The 22,532-nt window shown below is 44.6% G+C and overlaps 2 protein-coding genes across 3 annotated transcripts; one reads left to right on the top strand and one right to left on the bottom strand.

Moving 5' to 3' along the window:
• Positions 1 to 516: 516 nt before the first annotated feature.
• Positions 517 to 2,847, bottom strand: LOC124470144 (cerebellin-2-like). Of its 2 annotated transcripts, XM_047023898.1 has the most exons (4): positions 2,601 to 2,847; positions 1,913 to 2,046; positions 1,291 to 1,410; positions 530 to 1,127 (listed from the first exon to the last, which is right to left on the bottom strand). In XM_047023898.1, the coding sequence occupies exons 1-4, from the start codon at positions 2,641 to 2,643 to the stop codon at positions 930 to 932; spliced, it is 495 nt and encodes a 164-aa protein (XP_046879854.1). In that variant the 5' UTR covers positions 2,644 to 2,847; the 3' UTR covers positions 530 to 929. The 2 variants fall into 2 exon arrangements, with proteins under 2 accessions (XP_046879853.1, XP_046879854.1); XM_047023897.1 differs by lacking the exon at positions 2,601 to 2,847 and having other exon boundaries at positions 517 to 1,127; positions 1,913 to 2,272.
• Positions 2,848 to 2,925: 78 nt separating this feature from the next.
• Positions 2,926 to 7,281, top strand: fbxo15 (F-box protein 15). Its single transcript, XM_047023896.1, has 10 exons — positions 2,926 to 3,012; positions 3,112 to 3,228; positions 3,499 to 3,603; positions 3,718 to 3,957; positions 4,965 to 5,165; positions 5,261 to 5,390; positions 5,579 to 5,661; positions 6,198 to 6,328; positions 6,484 to 6,608; positions 6,877 to 7,281. Exons 1-10 carry the CDS (start codon positions 2,984 to 2,986, stop codon positions 7,150 to 7,152), a joined length of 1,437 nt encoding a protein of 478 aa, XP_046879852.1. The 5' UTR covers positions 2,926 to 2,983; the 3' UTR covers positions 7,153 to 7,281.
• The last annotated feature ends 15,251 nt before the right edge of the window (positions 7,282 to 22,532 follow it).

Raw genomic sequence — 22,532 nt, 5'->3', positions numbered from 1 at the left:
TTATTGTGTGGTAGAGATAGGGTTAGTTGTTGTCTGGCACACTCCGTACACTAAATTATTATAATACAGTTGTATTATTTTATATAATGGTATGAATGCAGTCATACAAAACGCAGTATGTTTAACAACCTGTCCTCAGTTCAACACAAAACTCCGTCTGCACTTACTAAGGGGGGATTCACCGAATGTATAGAGCACAACTAAGAGTTTTTGCATAGGTCTCCTATTCACCATAGAAGACATGAATCTTGAGTCTAATGTATTTCAAAAGGACTAAATGTCCAACAGTACGCCTCCTTTGCTGTGATCATAGCACCATCTTATGGCAAAACACAGCAACAGAAGTCAAACTGACGTTAGCCCCAAACAACCTCATGCCACTTCACTGATGAAGTATACATCCATCGTCACACATTTAACATGCAAACTACTGTACATGAATGTATATGGTGGCTATTGGCTGTAGGGTTCTGCAATCCAGGCGAACCACCAATAATTGTAGGCCAAACTCAGCATCAATGTGCACTCCATCTTTTCTTTATTGTTTTAAATTGGACACAAATCTCAGGATACAGAGCAACTCTGACAAATGTCTGTTTTGAGCACTGGATGATACAAGCATGCCGAACACCCTACCCAGCCTACAAGTAGTATGTGTAATAAAAGACTGTCAGCTATTGAAAAACGTTTCCTTTACAATCTAAGTCTTGTTGACATGGTGCCCATTTCAGGTCGATGATCCATCGTTGGTCAGTGGGTTTGGATTTGAATTCCAAGTAAACGTTCCTTTACTCTCAGGTGCAGAGGTGCGCACACTCACGTTTACACACACAAAGGGGTGTAGGAAGCTTACAGATTTCCCTGTCTGACAGTGCTGTTCAAATAAATGTCATGATTGTTCTTTCGGGTGACAACAAACAAATCGTATGTTATAACGGGAAGACTAAAAAGCCAGAGAAAGTGGAGTATTTCCATCCGCCCATGAGCGTACCCCGTTCCAGCTTCAGATAGACCCGGTCCTCATGCTCCACCATCAGCAGAACTCCATTGCTGGCCGCCTCCCGCGTAACATCCTGGTCGCCGGCAAAGGCTGAAATAACCGCATAGTCGTTCTGCATCAGGTTGATCTGCGATAACGGAGACAACATGGACATGTTTTACTCTTTAACCAGGCCTTCCATATGCTCAGCGAAGGTCTACACATGCTGTATTGGTAGGCCAATTGTTTGCAAAACATTTTTTTAATCAGATGTTGACTTTAGAACAGTTCGGCCAAAGAGCTTGACTCACCTGTATGGTTTGTCTGTTATACACTTTTACCACGTGAAAGCTGAAGCTGTAGATCCCTCTCCGTGGCGCCTGGAACACACTCGCTTTTAGATCGAAATGGTTTCCGATGTTCACCAATACCTGCAACAAGGTATTACTGGGTCAGATGGCTGAGCGGGCTATTAATTGGGCTATTAATTAGAAGGTTGCCGGTTCGTTTCCTGGCCGCGCCTATTAAGTTGTGTCCTTAGGCAAGGCACTTCACCCTACTTGCCTAGGGGGATGCCCCTGTACTTTGTAAGTCATCTGGATAAGAGCATCTGCTAAATGACTCAAAATTTAAACAAAAACATAACCTCAGCCATTTCAGCCAAGAGAGAACGCAAGTTCATGGGTTACGTAGCTACAATCGCCGTGCGTAATGGTCACCCCCTGCGAATTGAACTCGAACGCATCTCCGAAATGTAGCAATATGTAAAATAAAAAAAATGTATAATTCTGTAATTAGGCTATTGGCCCTTTTCTCAACATATTTACTCGCCTTGCAGTAATGCGAACCTGTCCAGAACCAACAGATAACCAGAACTACATTTGTATCACTGTCTAATCGCGCCTATGTGTATAGATTTATAAATGATCTAACCTGGTCAAAATAGATGGTCAAGGACGTGTTGCTCATCTCGGACGGCTCATGATTAGTCCCGCGCACCGCTGAGAAAGCCACTTTGGCGCCTGCGGAGCGGACAGATAACCCGAGCGAGGAGGTAACCGCTGCCTCTGAGGAGGGGTTCGAGTCACACACAACCAGACACTTGCCTTCCAGTACGATGGGATCCGTGTCGTTTCGGCCAATACATACAATTACGCCGCATCCCAATAGGAGCGTCAGTGCCATGGGATAGTGTCCAGCGCAGCTGTTTGGCAGCATGGTTGCAATGCTGATTTAGTTCACTACACACTTATAATACCCGGCGTCAGCCAAATGAGGTGTGACTCGATCACCTGGTGCAGTTGTCTACTTCCCTCTCACTTCCCTTCCGTCTGTCTCTCCTAAACAAGCTCTGTTCTTTCCTACCACCTCGTTTGAGTCTTCAAACTATCTTAGTGATTTAATAGAGATGTATTCTCACACCCGTCTGCAGAAACCTGTATGGCAGTTTATAAGTCTACTTCTTTTATCTGGATAAAATAATCATGACAATGGGGCCTACGTCATGTCTTTTTGTGTGTGCAGAAAGTCACTTTATGGCACAACACATCAGAGTATTTCGTGTCCTGCAGAATGCCGAACAATTTTAACTCCAACCTTAACAATGATTTGTATCACTCACCTTTGAGAATTCGCCGAGTTGGAAGGAGGCAGCATTTGCACATGCGGCTCCAACACCCAACCGAAGGGTGCAATGCCGTCCGTCATGGCAAGTTCAGCTTGTTTTTTTTTTCATATGCATTTGACATGTAATCATGGCTAACTGTAACACCCATTTTGGTATGGGTGCATGCTCGTGAGAAATTCCCTATAATAGCTTGCTAGTAGCGTTCTCCCAAGGGTTCAATCCCGCGACTATGTTTGTGTTCTTGTCACCATGGCTACTGAAAGCGGACAACTTTTGTAACTAAGGATGCAGTATTAATGCACCGCCAACTCGAGGTTAAGGTTGAGTAAGGTCCGACATCCAAAACAAATATATATAGCTATAGTTGCGTGAAGAAAATGCCGACAGAATCTTCAAGTTCTCGAAGGTGAGAAAATAAAACGTCAAACGTCATGCAAAGTGTAGCAGGAAGCATCACGCGCACACTGCTTGGAAATGTAAAATGTTTATTTTCTATTTGCTTCAGTGTCAAACCACTGGCAGTGTCATATAAGATCGCAGCATGCCGTAAAGCTGTTGGCCCAGGCTACAAATGTGCAGTCAAATTAAGCAAAACAGCACACACCAAAAACCTCATAGAGAGGTAAGTAGACAATCCTTGCTCTATGGCTAAACAAGTGTCAGTTTGTGAAATGTAAGTCTGAATTATGTTGACAGAGATCCACAATCTGTAGGCCTACTATTTACAGTAGCCTAAACTCACATGTTTTTTTTAAGTTGAACATATGCCAAAAGTCATATTATTCACAACTAGACCTTATATTTCACATGAGAACTGTTGTGTAATTAAGGCTAAATGCAGATGGAGGGCGTTTCATTTGTGTTCATTGTTTCTAATCACCCTTTTTATTAGGATGCCTCCTGAGATCCTAATTAAGATTATTTCATACCTGGATGCCTCCTCTCTCTTCTGCATTGGGCATGTCAACAAACTGTTCCTTCAGCTGGCCAACAACAAGTAAGGACCAAGTCTCTGGATCAAAAACGCATGTCTTACTAAGTAGTAATGACTCATCACCCTGTCCACCCACCCCCTCCATTCAGCTCAAATCTTTCACCACTCACCTTGCAGCTCTACGTGGCACAAAATGTACCTGTCCGAGTACAGTGTGAGTAAGAAAGGGAAGGCCAAGCCCAAGGATGTGGCAGTGAAGAGGCCGAGTTGTGTGGAAGTCCAGGAGAGGCCTGTTGGTTACTGGAGGAGGCTGTACTTCAGGACCAAGGCTGGGTACAACGAGAGCATGTGGAAGAGAGACCTCCGGAACATCAACCCTTACACAGGGCTTCCCAGGCAGACGGAGAGAGTCCTCAGGTCAGAGATTGGGAGAGGGGACTTTCCTTCCCAAGGGACTAGTGAATAATTGTATACCAGTGAAATATAGGGCTTTTAAATGTAAGTTAAAGTCATTTAGTTATAAATAAAGGCCCAGCCTATTTGTGTCGAGTAAAATATTTGCTATGGTTTTCAATTTCTATCCAGCAAAGGCAGGCAGACCTTTTAAGTAAGCTGCATATCTGTAATATCAGGGGGATTCCTGTCTTGATATTATCTCATGGAGGAATCCAATCGCTTGTTTCTTCTGCAAAGCTAAACTGCGGGGTGAAAGCTCTGCCCTGTAGCTGTTACATGTTCACATGGGAACGTTAAGAGGATAGAAGCCTCTAGCAATCAAACATCATGGGTTTTGTTCCCCCCCCCCCCATATAATGACTCTTTCTTATTAAAGGTGAGGAAGGAGGTATGTGTCTGATGCGATTCGTGCTCAGGGAGATACCAGCGTATCCAGGAGAGCTTCCGTGACGCCTCCTCCGCTCTTCCTGCCGTGTATTTCTAACCTCTGATTAAAACCGTGGCTGCACTCAATTTGAAGTTCCATGGCAGACGTGGCGATAAAGAAGGGGAAGTGGAAATAATTGTGTTCCTTGCCGTGGCTGTGCGAATTGTTGAAATAAATTACTTGGACCTCTCCCCGCGCCTCTCTCTCTCACATTTCCTCCCACTCCTGCCCAGACTAGTCCCTGTTGGGCCCCCTATGCTGCAGATACGTGCGAGTAGGTGATTTACCCCGGTTATCATTTCGCAAGACAACGGATGCACTCAACAACAGGGATCAAAATCCCCCAGCCCCGCCTGAGTAGTTCTGGTTATTGGGTGGCTTCTCTAATTGAAAGGAGATGCTGTGTGTGGAAGCCACCGGATGCTACTACAGTGGTGCCATTCCTCAATCACAAGTTGGACAAGATTGGATCGAAGATGAATTGCTCCAATGCACATGTACGCACACAAACCACTCACACGGCTCTGCTTCTCTTCTCCAGGAACTTACGTGTTACCTGGGAGATAACGGCGTTAGGTAAGTCGGGGTGGGAGGGTACATTTGAGCACAGCCACGCCCACTTCTCCGAGTTGGCAGTGACGGTGTGCTGGAGCGGCAGCAGCTGGCCCTCCCTTCAACATCTGTCACACCTGCAGCTCCACGGGGTCATGAGGGTGCCACTCAACTGCCCCAACTTCATCAAGTAATTCTCTCTCTCTCAAATCCCATGTACAAAAGCTTAGATTTCCTAGCATCCTAGCATTCCTTATCCCTCTCTCTCCTCCTATTCTCCTATAGACCAGGGTGGCGATCACAAATGGCCCAGTATGACATGGGCACCCTCTCCAAGAGCGGGCAGGTCATTGACACCGACCGGATGGTCGACCTGCTGTGCCTAGCCCCAGGCGTCATCATGGGCATGTGGAAGGTAAGCCAACAGTTCCAGTGTTGAGTTGGGGACAGGCCTGCCAACATAAACAGTGTTTTGACTTTGAACTTCCAATAGACGAGTTTGTAAGAATCAATCGGTAAGGGTAAATAACATGTAACAATACTTGATCTAAAACGCATGGTCTTATCGCACAGTAATGGAAGTGTGTGTGTATGTTTGTGCAGGACAGGGGGTCTGTTGCCTTTGTCATGGTCTGTCTGCACTTTAACCGGCTGGTGGAGAGGAGTCTCCTGAGCACCTCTGTGAGGTATGTTGCACCAACACCTTTTCTTCACATATATACCTGGCTTCATCGCTGACAGATGGCAGGCTGTGGGTTTTAGACAGTCCTTAAAGAGGCCTGCACGTCCTATCATCTTCACAGCATGTTATGGCTATGGTAATCACACTGGGTACTAACCGTTGACTATTTAATGAAACAGATGCACCGAGGTGCAGCTACATGGTTCAATTTGGCTGTCTCATGCTGTAAAACAGCCTCTTCCCTCCAACACCTCGGATCCTCTCCTTAAATGACCCGAGGTGTTGAATATGTCTTCAGACTTCGGCTTGGCTTAAAACATATGCACACCCCCAACTACTAGGTCTGAATTAGTAGCCTCAATGATGTATTTGTGAAGTGTTTAAACTCCCTGGTGTGTTTTTGGCTAGTTTTGACTAGTTCATAGTGTGATGGCTCCCTCCAGTGGAGGGTGGTGGTCATAGCACTTCCACCTGTCACAATGAACGGTCTATGTTTATTCTCTGACACACTTGGTGACCATGGTTTCCCCCGCCAACCAGCCCCCAAACCGCCCTGTTTGACGATGTGGACCCCAACTATGGTCTCCATGGTTATACTTTACACATTGTGCTCCACAACGCAGAGGCTACGCTCATGTCTGACCGCTTCTCACAACTCTCCTGCCAGAAAGGTACACACTACAGGGGCTCAGATCAGCATTCATCTTTAGTGCAGGTGAACTATTAAATTACTGAATGGCAAATGAGGGTATGAGATTGAATGATCTCGCTTTGCTAAACCTACAAACTGAGCTGGTGTCACGTCTGCCTGTGTGTCGTCGAACAGATCAGATCAGAAATGGACACATTCATCTGAGTGCCATCAGGAGGGGGCGTCGGTCCCAGCATCGCCCGCTGGTGAACAAGCCCACGCTGCCCTGGATGTGTGAGGCCCTGCAGGGTAGTGTGGAGGTGACTGGGCCCCATCTTCCGCATGGGTCTGATCAACCCTCCCATTCTTTCATTTCCACGGCCTTGCCTGTGCATGTGTCTACCCAGTCCTAATACAGTCAGTAATGTTTAACCATGGGTGCTTCATTGACTTTTGATGGAAGATCTTCTATGTGGACGGTTACCAGTTTCAGTAATTACCCTAAATACTGATTTAAGATGGGCCAATGAAAATGTGAATGAAATGATATATAACGTTTTGCTCATTTCTGTCTCTCTCTGTCTTTAGAACTGCTGTGTGATGAGTCTCACTCTACTGGACGAGTCCCACAAGCCCTTCTGGTGTGTAAGCACTCCCGTTTCCCTAGCACCATCCAATAAGCAGCTGGTGTCCTATGACTATGAGGGCAATCACTTCCTGATCCAGTACCAGGAAGCTGAGGGCAAGGTGAGGATGGAGCTAGTGTGGCTGGAGGAGCAGGGACACTTCCTGCTTGTCAGCCTCCTTGTCTCTGTCGCACTGGACAAAGTCAACAAGCACTTTGGCAGACACTATTCTTGTTGACATTGCTCTGCTGGACTGGACAAAGAGGGATTGGAGTTGGTGGAGAAAAAAGGAGGAAGAGGAAGAACAGAAGCAGGAGAGAAGAAGCAAGAGGAGAACAATAGTTTTTTGTTGGTTTGACGAGGGGTGAAATATGCAAATAACTCATGAATGCCTTGGCTTTTTATAAATCCTTGTTAACAGATATGCATTCCTGTTTATCTCTTCCAACGTAATATTTCTAAAGCGTTCTCTCTCAGTACACAATGACCGGCCATGTTTTTCTCTTGTTATGGCAGATCCCCATTTCTAAGCTCTAATAGCTATTAGCCAGATTGCATTGTCAACCGCTTTGCAATCACGTTTAGATGAAAATATGATTTCTGTGCTACAGAAAGCTGCGTGAGCCGGTCTTCCAGTTAAGATAGGATCTAGCTCAGATCAATCATTGGACTCAGTGTTGCTGATGGCTATTAAAACAAGGCTACTTCCAGGGGTAATAGGATTTCCCTTGAGCCTCTCTGATCCACTGGAGGGTCAACATCACCTTGAAAAGATGCTTATTTTTCACACACCTCACCAACTTACATTGGCACTTAACGTACAAATCCATTTGTGGGGTGGTGGGGGTGGTGGGGGGCAGGGCTTTATGGGCGATGGATTGGCTTGTGTCACTAGCACTGAGAGCTGGTGTGACAGCTCGAGCAATATGACAGACATGCTGTCTGAAGGTGAAAGGCCTCATCTGAAGTGGCCAACACCAAGGGTGTGTTTCATTAGGCAGGGCTCGCTACAAGACTGGGGAACATTGACTGTTAAAGGCCTATTAAGGTGGCATTATGGTGAAGTGAATAGCACTGCGCATGGGAACCTTCCCCGGGGGAAACATACATATTTCTATTCCTCTGCACTGTCCTCACTCCATTAGTCATTATCACTATCATAAACCACTAGATTAATATAGAGTAACATTGTGGGTGGAACTATAAAATGGGTCGCAGGTTGTTATAATGTCTGTTTAGAACATACTCTCTTTCAGGTAGCTCATTCAGGCTAGCATGCCATGCCACTTCTTGTAGCCTAGAAACAGGTAACCCAGGGTCACTATAACAAGAATGAATTAAATTCCCATACACAACTGTTCCATTGGTGTGACCTTCGTTGACCATTATGCCAGATAGCCTACAGCCAACTAAGAATCTGGCAATCCTTCACACAGAGTGTATAAGTAAAACCCATTACCATCCCCAGGGTTATTGTGGACTTGTAAAGGCTTCTTTCCATGCACACTCAAACTCATGCAATGTATTCTGTTTAATAGTGTCATTTGAACTAGGCCTATTGTGTTTTTAGCAGAGAGGTCTTATTCTGGTGCTATTTATTTGTTCGTGATAGTACATTTGCGGTCACTTTTTCATAACTTCTAAAGTAAAAAATGACAATAGTGTTGAGTGTAGGATTTTAAACAATTGGTAAAGCATTACACCAACGCAGACAAGAAGATATCCAGAAATTGCACGTGCTATCCAGCAGACAGCGCTCGTTGTCAGAGAATCAGAACGCCTGTCCACCAAAATCCGTTAAAAAAGGCATTCATTGAGACAGTGAATATTAACTCGCGAATAAACCTTTCAATTTCGAAAAAAGCCTTTAGCTTTCGTCTCATCTTGCCTTTTTGATTCTGGAAGTTCCAGTTCCCAACCACGTCAAAATGAAACAAATTGAAATCCGTCCATGACGTAAATCTGATTGTACGTCTTGATTAATCACTATAAAAAGGCTGTTACTACGGAACATGATTAAGAAATGATCAGCCTACATGACCGGCCATGAATGAGTATATTTAGTCACATAAAGCCTCATTAACCCGAACTCCCAGAGTTTCTTAACAGCTTCATCTTGGAGGTAGATTGCTTCTATTTTTAGCTTTTAATTCTGTCCCTGGTGACTGTCCAGCTGGGCCCATGGACCATGAAGATGGTGGCCTTTATTCGGCGCTGTGATGGGTAAAGAATTATAAACTTAATGAAATCAAGATATAAATGGATGTGTTGATGCATGGGTCTGTGCTGAGTGCGATGGGTCCCACTCAATAAGTTTTGACTCTACTGGTGCTCGAAAGTGATTCTTCTAAACTGTATCGATAAACAATCCCCCCTCTCCCCATATAATGTGCCCGCCGATTATACTGCTTTGTTTGTTTGGGCGCTGGAACAATGAGCGACCCTGTTGACAGTTAATTCCTGACAAACAATAATGCTACATTGCTACAACATATTCTCTTTTTTTTCTGTCATGAAACTGTTTGTATTCACTGCCTGCTTGACATTGTGAAAGACTAACTGTAGTCTAAATGAGTGTTTTGCTCATTTTGGCTTATTATAGTAATTAAAAAGTAATCATAAACTTTGGAGTAGTATTAATTCGAGTCAAATCAGGACAATTTGTCGCTGACTTTGTTGGCTTTCTTTCAAGGTGGGGGCCAGTGCCATGGAGGCCAATAACTGCAGGGGCCAGAGAGAAGTCACTGTACAGATTACAGAGAATGTGATCTGAAACCAAAACCCAAATCCAGTACCAAGCACTTTCCCATTCATCCAGTCAGTTGCTGCAAGGTGTTAACATGGAACACTGCATTACTGGAATTCTCGCAAACGAGTGCAACCCGTGTAGCTCAGTTCTCACCCTCTCTGTCCAGGCGTTGAACTGCGCCCCGGACCCAACTGCCCTTTCTCCCCCTCTTCCTCTCCCTGCCTCCCAATTCCCTAGACCTGGAGGAGGTGGGCATGGGCAACCCCCCCCCCCCCCCCCCCCCCCCCCCCCCCGGGTGACAGGATTGTAATAGGCTTAATAAACCCTACGTGATTCCTAATTGATCCTCCACTGTGTAAATGGTGCATCAGGGCCACGCGGCTATAGAGCAATCCCATTATATCCAAGCTGCTCCCTGCCCTGGGGTAGCCCAGCACCGTGCAGCATGTGTGGCTGTTGCATAAGATCAGACGGCAATACCGTCATTCAGGAGCAATGCTGTAGAAGGACAGCGGGTGCAACTCTGGCAACCTGGACGAAACTCTAGCTTCAGTTAATCGTCCTGGTCAGCAGTCCACCCACCTCTCTCTGCTCTGGGAGGGTTCAGCTCCGAGAAAGCCTGTGGAATGTTCATACTGAATGACCTATCTGTCATGTTTCTAGAATTCACCCTGCTGTATGTTCCTCAAAAGCTGTGTTCTAACATTTATCCGAATGTACTGTCGCTAATTATTGATGACATCCGTGCTGCAGGAGTTCTGCTCTTCTGCTGGTTGTCAGAGGGATGGGTTTCATGACTCAAGTATCCAGGGATGTGGAGAATATGATAGTACCTAGAAATGGTCACATCTGTTTTGGCCTTCAACGAAATCCTGGAAATCTTCTGAAAGAAATTGTATTTCATGAGTAATAGAGAGAGTACAAAGAGAGTGAAGAAAAAAAGAGGTATGAGTATGAATCAGCAGATTAAAAGCATTTCCTACTGAGTTTTTTCATTTTTATTTCTTCTCTCCAGACATTCTTTTTTTCAGAGCAGATGCTAGACTTGCAGAAGTCTCTCTCTCCCTCTCCATCTCTCTCTCTCTCTCTCTCTCTCTCTCTCTCTCTCTCTCTCTCTCTCTCTCTCTCTCTCTCTCTCTCTCTCGCTCTCCTCTCGCTCTCTCAGAGTCTGCACAGTGCACACCACCCTCTTTCATGTCCGTTTTTTCCACTCGTCTGGCCCCCTGCAGTGTGTCTCCTGGGCTGAGCAGGCTGGAGGTTACAGGATATAGCCTCTGGCAGAGAGCAAATCACACTCCCAGTCTCCACTGCTGTCGACTAACCCATGTATCTCAGGCTGGTTAAGGCCTTACAGATACATTCTGCCGGGCCGTGGAAACCCCATCCATAATGCTGACTTTTCATTTCCAGACAGACCAAAGCAGCATGCAACACTGACCTCTGGCCTCCACGCTGCGAGGGCTGATGAGCTTGCGAACATTCCGACTGTTTCTCAAGTAGACGCCGCGATAATTATGTTTACACACTGTTATATTTGACTTCTGAAGTACAGAGCTTGAAACAAAAAACCTGACCTAAACTTCTGCAGAATAACCTACACTTCAGAGCTGTGATTACCACTAACAGTATCAAAAATAATCGGTTGAACTATGCAAAGGATTTGTTATTCAGTCTTTTTAAGCCTTGACACCGTGCAGGAGTACACATGTTAGTATGCAGGGGGTTCTGGAAAGAGACAGCCATTTACCAGTGTAACTTCTAGAACAATTGTTTGGGTCCAAAGATCCATGCCCGAGGCTAGCTCCATTGATCTGTGTGACTACTGACAGAGAGAAGGAGAGAGTCAAATGTTCAGGCACACAGCAAAGCCTCTCTCATTAAGAGTGCTAACTGACACACAGGCTTTCCCAGTGGATAATGTGCGCGGTGGGCCAGCGTTAGCGCTAGCGTAGCAGTGTTCGGAATGTGTTTGGAATCTTCTGGCAGAGTAGACGCTCAGAACGTTGGTTGCATGTTGGTGATGTTTTTGGTCAATTAAGCTCCGGGTCTGCAGTGTTTATCTGCTGCTGGATGGTCGGCAAACCGTTTCCTCTGGGTCATGTTTTATTGAAAGGCCATTAGTCTGAGGGAATTATACTGTAGTGTCTTACTGAAGCAACACAAGAACTGTCCCATGAAGCTAACTGTATGTTTGGCTTCTGTTTTGTGTGTGTGTTCATAGTACAGTAGCTGTCGATTGGTACATTGTCAAACTTCATTGCAATGGAATGGAGAATAGATCTACAGTATTGATGGAAGCTTGGGTTGTGCACAATCCAGCCAGCCAGTCATTCCTCAATCCTTAGATAATGTGATAGTGGTTACACACCAACTGGAGTGGGTCATTGTTGTACAGCTAGTGCACAATCTCACCTGTTTGTAAGTTCTTGACCAAGCACAACAAATTGTACTGGACAGCACATACACACACACACACACACCCTCACACTCACACATACACACGACATTGCCCAGTCTGGCAGGGGATGATTGCATTTTAATCACATCTGTGCTCGTTGCAGGGACACCTGTGTGCTGACACCCATTAAAGATGCCGGCTATCACCACTGCTGGGATAACATTTCCGCATGCTTGCACCTGTCACAAAACAAATAAAGACAGATTTGTTTGGCAATGCATCGCTTTGACGCCTGGACATTTCCACCCTACCAGCCAACCAAGCGGAGTACAACCAGTCAGTTTTTGTGGTGGGTAGATTGAAATGAAATGTACCGCATATGCTGCAGTGTTTCATCACTTTGGGCCAATTATATCTGCCAAACAGAAAAACATAAAGCTGGCTCCTTCCCATTCTTCAATACCCCATGTGAGGTTCTCTTTCTTTTAGGCAGTTATCTGGCACAGCTACACAGCCGATGTTGCCATGGGGACGACCCTTGATTGAGTATTGCTGACCTCACTGGTCGCAACGACAGCAGCGTGACCTTCGCAGGAAAGAGGGATATGGAATGAGTCAGCTATTCTCTCCATGGCGCAAACCTTGGATGCTCATGGCAGAGCAGCGTATGAGAATTAAGCCCCTGCATTTAGAAATGTCATGGATTAAGAAGGCGGGAACACTTTGGGCGAGCTCTTCACATGCGACAGAGGAACTCAATTAGCCTCTGGAGAAAGACATGCTCTATAGTGAGCCTGGCTGGAAGGGGAATTCAAGGCCAGAATCTAAGCCATTAACATGCTTCATTGTACTGGGACTCACACACACACACAAACTCATAAAGTCCAACCACACTCTCTATTGGGCAGTGGGGTGGGGGCGGGGTCAAGTGCTGAGCTGCTCAGTGTTCGAGGCAGTCATCCTGAGCTAATGTGTTTCCCCCTCATCCCCAAGAGTGTGGCATCTCAGAGGGAGAACACTGTGATGGGTGCTATCCTCCAACCACCAAGAATCCACAGGGTGCTGCACTTAACCAGGACTGATCTCTATTCTAATGGAGAAAGAAAGAGCGAGAGCGAGTCAGTCCCCTCCTCCTACCACATGGAGTGTGTTTAATGAGAGATCTACATCCACGCCGGTGATGATGATTGATTGGATCACGCTTCCTGCACTCCCTCCGGTGCCTCCACGCTTGACGATCAGTCAGCTCCCCGTATCAGGAAGATGAATGGCGTTTCGCTGTGGGGAAACTTGAGAGATAATTTTCTCTTAACCTCAGATAAAAGCAGTGGTCAAAAATGTAACGTGGAGAACACACCACTTAATGATGATGGCTGGCAACAGTCAAGATTCATTTATCATGTTTCCGTAACACATCAACCTCCTACTTTAAACACTAGCTTTACCCACTCAGGCTGGTTGACATGTAGACCATGCACATAGACTTCCAAAACCATTAGGGCGACTAACGTCATGATGTTCCAACATGGACTCACTGTAAAATGGGTGTCAACAACGTTTAGCCAACAACTAAATCATGCTTTCATTTACAGGAACGTGACGCATGTTCCTGACCTGGAGACACAGTGTTTTTTTAAATAACCGAGTGTCCTCATGTGTCTTCTATGCCGTAAACTGAGTGGGTTTTACTCTGACGCAACTGTACAATGCCTATGACAGTCGAAGGTTAGGGGTGAAAATCGCGGCTTGCAAAATTGGCTTCTGAAGGACAGAAAGGAGTGAAGCGCTCCATGAAAGGAGGACTCCTCTAAACCCTGCCATGGACCCAACCCCTGCCACCACCACCCCACCCTCAGCGCACGGCAGCAGTTTTTCACCGTACTCCCAACCTTGTGGGCTGCAACACAGTGCATCTCATCGGGGAGTATTACACAACACTCCCAGCACAACATTCATCAACGTCAGGGGCTTTTGCCAACAGTGCATTTCTACTGGCTGTGTCCGTTTCAGATGTTCTGGTGGTGTGGTGCCATGGATGGTACTGTCCTCCAGGTTTGTGTTGATGTAAACTCTAAGGGTGATCGTTTTAATATGCACAGTACACAACAGTAATGTTAAACCCACAAAACCTGCAATTCCCTTATTGGAGTTGTAAATTCCAGTACATTTTGAGATTTTTTAAACGATGCTCCAGTTTATATATGAATGCAGAGCCATCCATAATCACAAGGCCTAAGCACTGTTCAGAGGATTGTGGGTACAGAGAGTCCTTTGTTAACAACTGCAATCCGACGACACTGGAGAATTAAGACTGATCCTAGTGTTGCCCCGGTAATGGGAATTTACCACCATCATACTGTGTATACACACTTACACAAACTCATATATACACACACCCATACAGGATAAATCACATTATCCACATTATGTACATCCAGGACGTCTGAGAGAGTGCAGAACTTATCGCAAGTAACTTATTATTTCAAATGAATTGGTGTGTTTTTTGTCCTTGGTGTTTTAAACAGGGTAGGTATAAATCTTGAAATGGAACGTTTTGGACGAAATACAAAAAAAATGTGTTTAAGGCATGATAAAGTGAGAGAGCTTAAGTATGACTAAAATATTCAAGAAAGCCTCCCAGTCTATGCAAATGAGTTTCAAAGAGTTTCATGGCCAGCCTTTTAGAGGCGCACAAAAAGATACAGAAAGGAGGAAAATGGCAAGGCGTAAAAGCAGAACTCGTTCAAACTGAATTTCATTCTAATTGAATGAATAAAACAAACATAAACAGTGTGAACAGTATTAATACGAGCAGACACTTCCCAGATGTTTTTCTAGGAAGCCATGCATATTGTATACTTTACGATGCATTATCGATGTATCCAGTATCAAAGGTACAGTCTCTCTACCTGTGGAGAGAGACTGTGGGTACTCAGCTTCAAACATCAAGGACACAGATAAGAAATTGTTTTTAATGGGGAGAAAAGACAGAAAAGGGGAAGGATAAAGCTTGGAATTCAGTCACTCAAATGTATTTTCCTATTTCAACACTTTTCCTTAGTTTCTGTCTCATTGTGTGTACAGCAGAGAGTTTGGCCACCCTACCAGGGGTAGATGTGCACCGCTTGACCAAAGCCAATTTCCGACGTGTCAGGGGAACTGGCGTCCTCAGCTTTCTGTGTCACTCTGAGCGTAACAGACTCAGTCTTCCCCAGGATGTCGCTACAACTCACCGTGTGGAACCCATTCTTCAATTTCCCTAAATGCTCTGTCAAACCGCTGTCAACCAGGTCCTTTCTTTCTTCTTTTTTTCATTATTTTCTCTGAACAGGATTAAGTAGAACTATCAGCCAAACCTCTCTTGCCCCTTATACTGTATGTGTCTGTCTCTGTGTTTACACAGAACAATAAATGTACATACTAGAAACCATACATAATTGATTTGTTTTGATGTTACTCACTGGTCGTCAGAGGTATACCACGTTTCTATCGACGTTCAACAGGCCAGATGGCTTCGCTTGAGCTCTGCGTTCAGGGAGTCGCTCAAGTGTGAAGTGTCACGTGAAATTAAGCTTGATTGTCTTCCCAGGCGGAGCAGGAGGGCAGCGCTACACTAACAGACCCCCCCCCCCCCCCCCCAAACCCCCTTTGTCTTTAAACTTTAGAACTTACCCACACCGGTAACATATTCAAATCAACATCTCTGAACTTGATGCTGCTCTGTTGGACTACCCCCCCCCCCCCCCTCCTTCATATTTAATGTGCCGAGTTGGGGATTTTTCCAGTGGTGGCGGGCCTGTTGGCGAGGGGTCTCACCGGAGAACTGTGAACACACCGTCGCTCTACACAGAGTGTTCTCATAGAGACCCCCGAGGAGCCCATTCAGCGCATAGCTGCATAATGAACTCAAAGTTATTACAGAAATCAATGCTGGCCTGTCACTGCTGAGGGGCCTATGCAGGGCCTAGGGTAATCAAAGACAACGTACCTGTCTCATTGGTCCCTTACACACAATCACACACACACACACACGCACACTCACACGCATTCACAGTCTGTTTTGGTTTGTCACCTTGTATAAAACAAACCCTGCGGACTCACAATGTTTGGAACGGTTAGTGGGGCCAAAACGTCGGCCATGTTTTTTTTCTGCGTTCTCGCCAGAGCCAACTACTAGGATTGATCCTGCTGTAAAGCACACACAACTTTTTATGAGACACAGTGGTTTTAGCACTGTCATAGATTATAGCCAGTAAGCCCAGCACTAAATCATCCCTCTGTTCAAAGGTTTGGTGTGCTAAACCATTCATGTTTTTGTTTGAGCTGGGAGCTCACATCCATCTGAGTATAAACGAAACCAATATAGCCAGATGGTTGGTTAATTTGTCATGGTATTGACTCTGGTAGTAACCTGGAGGCTGGAGTGGAACATAACCTTGAATGAATATACAGACTGTGTGTGTGTGTGTGTGTTTTTCCATACTCACCTGCCTTTGGACCCAACACTGACAGAGTAATGAGCTACAATCTTCACCTGGGGTGTGTGATCCTGTGATCCATCCCTGTCGATGGATGAGTGATGCATACACACACACACACACTCTTCCCTGCTGGCATCCTTGTGTTTCTAACTGGGGATTTGAGATAGATGAGTGACACACACACACACACACACACACAAACAGCCTTGCCCAGTTGTCAGCCTTGCATCTCCACCTGCTGATCCCACTTCTGATTGCAATCCTGTCCTGCCCCTCTGTCTGGCTCTGGAGGGGCTGGACATGTCCTGTCCTGCCCCTCTGTCTGGCTCTGGAGGGGCTGGACATGTCCTGTCCTGCCCCTCTGTCTGGCTCTGGAGGGGCTGGGCATGTCCTGTCCTGCCCCTCTGTCTGGCTCTGGAGGGGCTGGGCATGTCCTGTCCTGCCCCTCTGTCTGGCTCTGGAGGGGCTGGACATGTCCTGTCCTGCCCCTCTGTCTGGCTCTGGAGGGGCTGGACATGTCCTGTCCTGCCCCTCTGTCTGGCTCTGGAGGGGCTGGACATGTCCTGTCCTGCCCCTCTGTCTGGCTCTGGAGGGGCTGGGCATGTCCTGTCCTGCCCCTCTGTCTGGCTCTGGAGGGGCTGGACATGTCCTGTCCTGCCCCTCTGTCTGGCTCTGGAGGGACTGGACATGTCCTGTCCTAAATGGGCCAGTTCTTGTACAGTAGCAAAGGGACAGATGGTGTCCAAATTACCTTCACCGCCCATGCTCCAACACACCGCCAGACTTGCTGACAGCACTGTTTTGACCTAACTTCCACTACGGCAAATTGATTCCACACACCAGCGATTATGCAAACACTGCATAGGAAACCGGGCAAAAATGTAATGGACATTAAAATAAAGTAAATCAAGAGGAAATCATCATTTTTTCCCTCTGATTAAGCAAGGGAAAGTTGTTTTTTTGGGGGTGGGGATTTGGTGTGTTTTAGCATCTTCAGCTAAATCATGCCAGTAAATGATTTTACTTTACAGTGTACAGACACAACTTTTCCTGACTTGACCTGAATTACAATACGTTGTGCCTTTTGGAGTTGAATTGCACTGGGACAATTGACAGGGACTAAAACTGTGGGCTCTCAACCACGAGCCTGTCAACACAGCTGCATTGTTTGATTTACGATAATGACTCCAGGGTTGATTGTCAAGGACTCCTCGAAACATACTTATCCCAGCTGAGGTCAAAACTGTAATTGGAATTTAGGGAGTTGACAGGTCTTTGGAAACATTGCTGACCTTGGTGTAAAAAAACTTAAGTAGGCAGAGAGGTGTGTGTGTCCATGTGTGTGGAAGAGGAGAGAACAAGAGGAAAAACAAAAAGGAAAGTAGAGGATGAAAGAGAAGAAAGAGGAGAGAAAAAAGCGAAGAGATGAGAAAGAGTGGAGGGAGTAAAAGAGCAAGTCCTTTGAGACTAAAACCCAATTCAAGCCAATGAGTCTCTAGAGATGACAGAGATATTGGATGGGTCCTGTACTTAAAAGAAGGTCATAACTCATGGACATTTTGTTGACCCCTTGGGTTTGTAAACCCCTCCCCTTTCTGCAGCAATGCAGCCCTGTGATAAGGCCCTATACTTTTGAGAGCTTTGTAGGTAAATATTTGTTTGGGACATAAATCATTTTAAGATGATATACAATAGGCTTTCAGAGGCTCTGATATTCTTCATTGACTTCTCAGTTCTGGATATCAAATCGGAGACCAGCCTCTTACAAAGCAGCCTAACTCCATTTGACATTACATAAGCTTGCTTCGTAGTCATTTTACACGGCCCTTTACAAATGCAGTTTCCTGTTATCACCAACTACGAGTCCCTGTATTATTTTAAGCCTGAGTGTTAATTGAATCCATAAAAGCATTACTCTTTGAAATGTAGAATTCATTCCCTCTCATTTTCTCCCTCCAGCCAAATTATTAACAAGGTTTAGAGCCAGTACATTTTCCTGTTGGGGAACGCTGTTACCCAATGCTGTTAAAAAATCTGAGCTGTGCTGTGTGAGACGACATCATCACCATCATCATCATCATTTCAGTCCTCCATTGGACAGTGGCAAGGGTATTGCATCATATGACAAAGTGCAGACTACCTGTTTGCAGTAGCCTTCCGTCACTCACTGTATGTTAGCCATGATCATGTGTTCATCCCAATGTGTCTGACAGCAACCTAGGCTCACACCTTGAGTGTAACCCAAGTATGTCACGTAAAAATGGGGCATACTCTATAACCGAATCATTGTCATTGTCTAAAATGGTTATGGAAATAAATGTGACTTGACATCTATCCTTCAGGTTCAGCATTACCCTCCATTATCTCCATCATCAACAGCATGTGAAGATGACTACCACTTTTCAGTTAACTGAAGATGTTACAGGAGCTGTGTGTGGCCCCAATAACATCTACTGTGTCCTGTCAGCATAAACCTTTCGATGGCAGGTTTTTAACAGTAACTGTGCTCACCCAACATTTGTTTTGGTCACATCGAATCAATGTATCCCCATAACACTCTCTCTGCTAGATTTTCTGTTGAGGAAAAAGTTAAACCAGTCAACACTGCTACTGGCATTGTTTTGACAGTGCTTTGTTGGCAAAAAGTATGTCAATTATTGGCAGTAAATTTCAATGAGACCCGTCACTAGCAACTTTAAAGTTAAGACACTGCACTGTGCACACACACACACACACACACACACACACACAAACATGCATCATATGCACACACACTACCTTTGACTGGACCATAATACATTTGTGGCTCATCCGTCTCTCGGTCATGACCCCAGGATGGCAAGCAGGCTGACACCTGCCAGCAATAATAGGGATTTTCAATTTTAAAAGCTTCCAATGTTTACCTGCATCAAAACATACTGCTCAGCTCAACTGACTGTCTCCCCTCAGCACAACATAAACATGCAGTGGACTGGTACAGTGGACTGGTACAGTGGACTGGTATATTGCAGGTATAAACACTGTACTAAGCACTTCTACAGGGCTCCTGTCAGATCAATTGATCAGTTTGAAACCCAAAGAGAATTACACGTATTCTACACTTTCTACTCTTTAAGTAGAAAGTGGCCTTGCTGTGTAAAATGTGATGTTATTGATTTCTTTATTGTCAAATAAATGTAGCGATCAGTTCAAATTGATACGACGATAACAATTACCTACTGGTCGATTGACGACAAATACAATTCAATTCACATGTGGGGAAATAAAAGGCCTCTGTCGCTATAAGTCGGACATGGTGGGCTGGACAGCGTGGACAGCTGACTAAGAATGTCGTCTTTTCACTGCCTCCACAGTTACTCAGCCCGTATCAGACTGCTTTCAAACGCTGCTGGAACGGCAACCCCTGCCAGGCATGTAGCCAACGCCACAGGCAGCACCGGATGTCCACACAGTCAAACAGCAGAGCAGGGCAAAAGGGAGGTAGAAGAAGGGTGGCCAAAGATGTCTAATTACTGTGTGTCCTTATCAGGATGTGAGGACTGGGAGAATTCAAACCAAGATCAAGTCAAGAAGACCATGGTGGTGCTGAATCAATGTGTAATAGTGACTCGGTTCAGACTGCTGTGAAACATTTTTGGCATGTCACATGAATGATCATCTTACAAGTTCAAAGCATCCAAGGCTCAAGTTTATCTATGCTTGCTTTAACAGTTAACAGATATTAGAGTTGAACTGTAATTAACATGGCGGCTTTACAACGTCATCTTCCTCATGTATCAAAATCAAGTTTAATTTGCCTTTCAGTATCTCTAACAGTCTCAATCACTCCCATCTGTGCAAACCTTTCTTCCTTCCGGACTCTTCTCTCTCATCCTCCCCATTCATTTGCAACTCCCAGTCACATCTTTACAAATCGTTTGCAAATTCATTGCAAGCAAGAAAAAAGAAAAGTGCTGCAAATGTTTTTTGGGGTTCACACCCCCATTTGGTGACAAATGTAAACATGTAGTCAAGTGTTCATGTGCTTTCTGCCTGTCATTTAGCTTGGACACATTGAAAAAGGATCAAAGTAATTCCATGCGGAAGCTCCCTTCAATTGCTTATTCTGACAGAGCAGATGAGTATGGCTTCATGTCTAAGATAGGAGGATGAATGCAGGTAGCTGCCAATAAATATTCATATCCATGCCTTGTTTATCATTTATCTAAATCCAGAGAACAGCTTTATCTGTTTGTTCTCTGCGTCATTGAGTTGGGTAGTCATTTGTAATCTCAAAGGTTGAGAATGCTAAGATCAACTAATTCACAAATAGAATGCTTTTTAAACTTCAGCCACTAGAATGAGTTGTACTGTTAGACAAGAATGTAGCAAGAGATAGCCATCTATGAACCAATTCCTAAAACTAATTGGAGTAAAGTACCGTAGAGTTCTAACATGACTGGGCGTTCTATGAAATTGGGGAAATAGGTTGTCAGGGTTAGCTCTAATGTAAATACTACACAAACACGAGCAACTGCTGTATGCACAATATGTAACATGTCCCTTTCTTGCAACATCTTAATACTTTCTCTGGTGAAAGTCCTCTTTACTGACAAAGTAAAACTGGTTTTATTTTCTCGATTGGAACGTTCAAGATTTCCTTAATCCGATTACAGTCCCTGCTTCCTTCACTCACACAGGCAGATTAAGTACAACAAAATGTGCAATAAATCTGTAATACGACTAGCACATTGTGCACCACAACCCTCTTCCATGTTCTGTTTGTGTGTTTGTGTGTGTGAGTGTGTGTCTATGTCTGTGTGTGCACGTGTGTATGTGTGTGTGCTTGTGTACTGGTGTGTGTGTGAGTTTGAGTTTATGTGTTATTTACATGAATCGTGAATGATAAACATTGCAGAATCAACTGCTTTGAAGTCCTCTGATGAACTCTACATTGTTCTTTTAATGGCTTACATTTCAACCTTACAGTCAACTATTGTGTCAGTCTTTAATCTGAAAATGAATCCCTTTGAATTGGTCAGGAAGGATTTCCAAATGTATTTGCTCATAACATTTAGATGTGTTTTCTTTCAAATTTCCTGCCAATTAACCTGGTCCAATGAAAAAGACAAGCCATCCCAACACATAAATAAAGTGAAATAGACCTTGACACAACCACAATGTAGAAATATATAGGATAAATAGTATTAGATAGTTTACAGAATTTCCTGGCCCTGTTCTTAAAACACTTTGAAATGTCACATTTAGATCTAATCTATCTAAAGCCTGCTATCTTAATTGACTTTGCATAGGCCTATGATCTGGGCTTAATGAAGTCTTTGCTGTTACTCATGAATGAGAATATCAAGGCTCTAATTCGTTTCTCTTGCTCAGAGAACGGGCACGTGGCCAGGCAGAACTTCACCGCATCTCTTCAGACAGGGTGTCATGGTTTCAGAAGAAAGTCCCAAGGGTATTTGTGTGTCTCATGACACACAAACATGTTGGATATAAACCAACACAGTGCATGTGACTCAATAGGGTTTATGGAGATAATGAAGAATCTTAGCAATGCTGATTTTGAAGGCTAGCCAAGGCGCCATACTGTATGTGATGAGGTACAGAAGGTACTTCTCTGTAAGAACATTATCCAACATAAACTACAAAAACAAAATTAGGCAGGCAAACCTCCTCAAATAGCCTTAAATATGATAATCTTTCAGATCAAAAGGTTGACATGTGTCTAGCGTTTGTTAACATATTGTTTGCTTAAGAGTGCAAAAATCCATCAATGGGAGTGATACTGTCATGGTGATGCATGATGTCCACCAATCAAAGCATCTTCTCGTTTGTTATTCGATGTGAGATTAAAATCCTGAAGAGTAACGCTTTGTTTATAGGTATTTGTCAGTGATGAATGTTTGTTTCTTTAACTCCCCAAAAGGACACCATAGTTTAATGAAGTAGTGCACACAACACAGCTGAATCTTTCACACAGACTGGACCCTCAT

Source organism: Hypomesus transpacificus, chromosome 8 (assembly GCF_021917145.1).
Source record: "Hypomesus transpacificus isolate Combined female chromosome 8, fHypTra1, whole genome shotgun sequence".
Classification (NCBI taxonomy): domain Eukaryota; kingdom Metazoa; phylum Chordata; class Actinopteri; order Osmeriformes; family Osmeridae; genus Hypomesus; species Hypomesus transpacificus.
The sequence above is the reverse complement of the archived record's forward strand: the minus strand, read 5'-3'. Positions and strand labels throughout refer to the sequence as shown.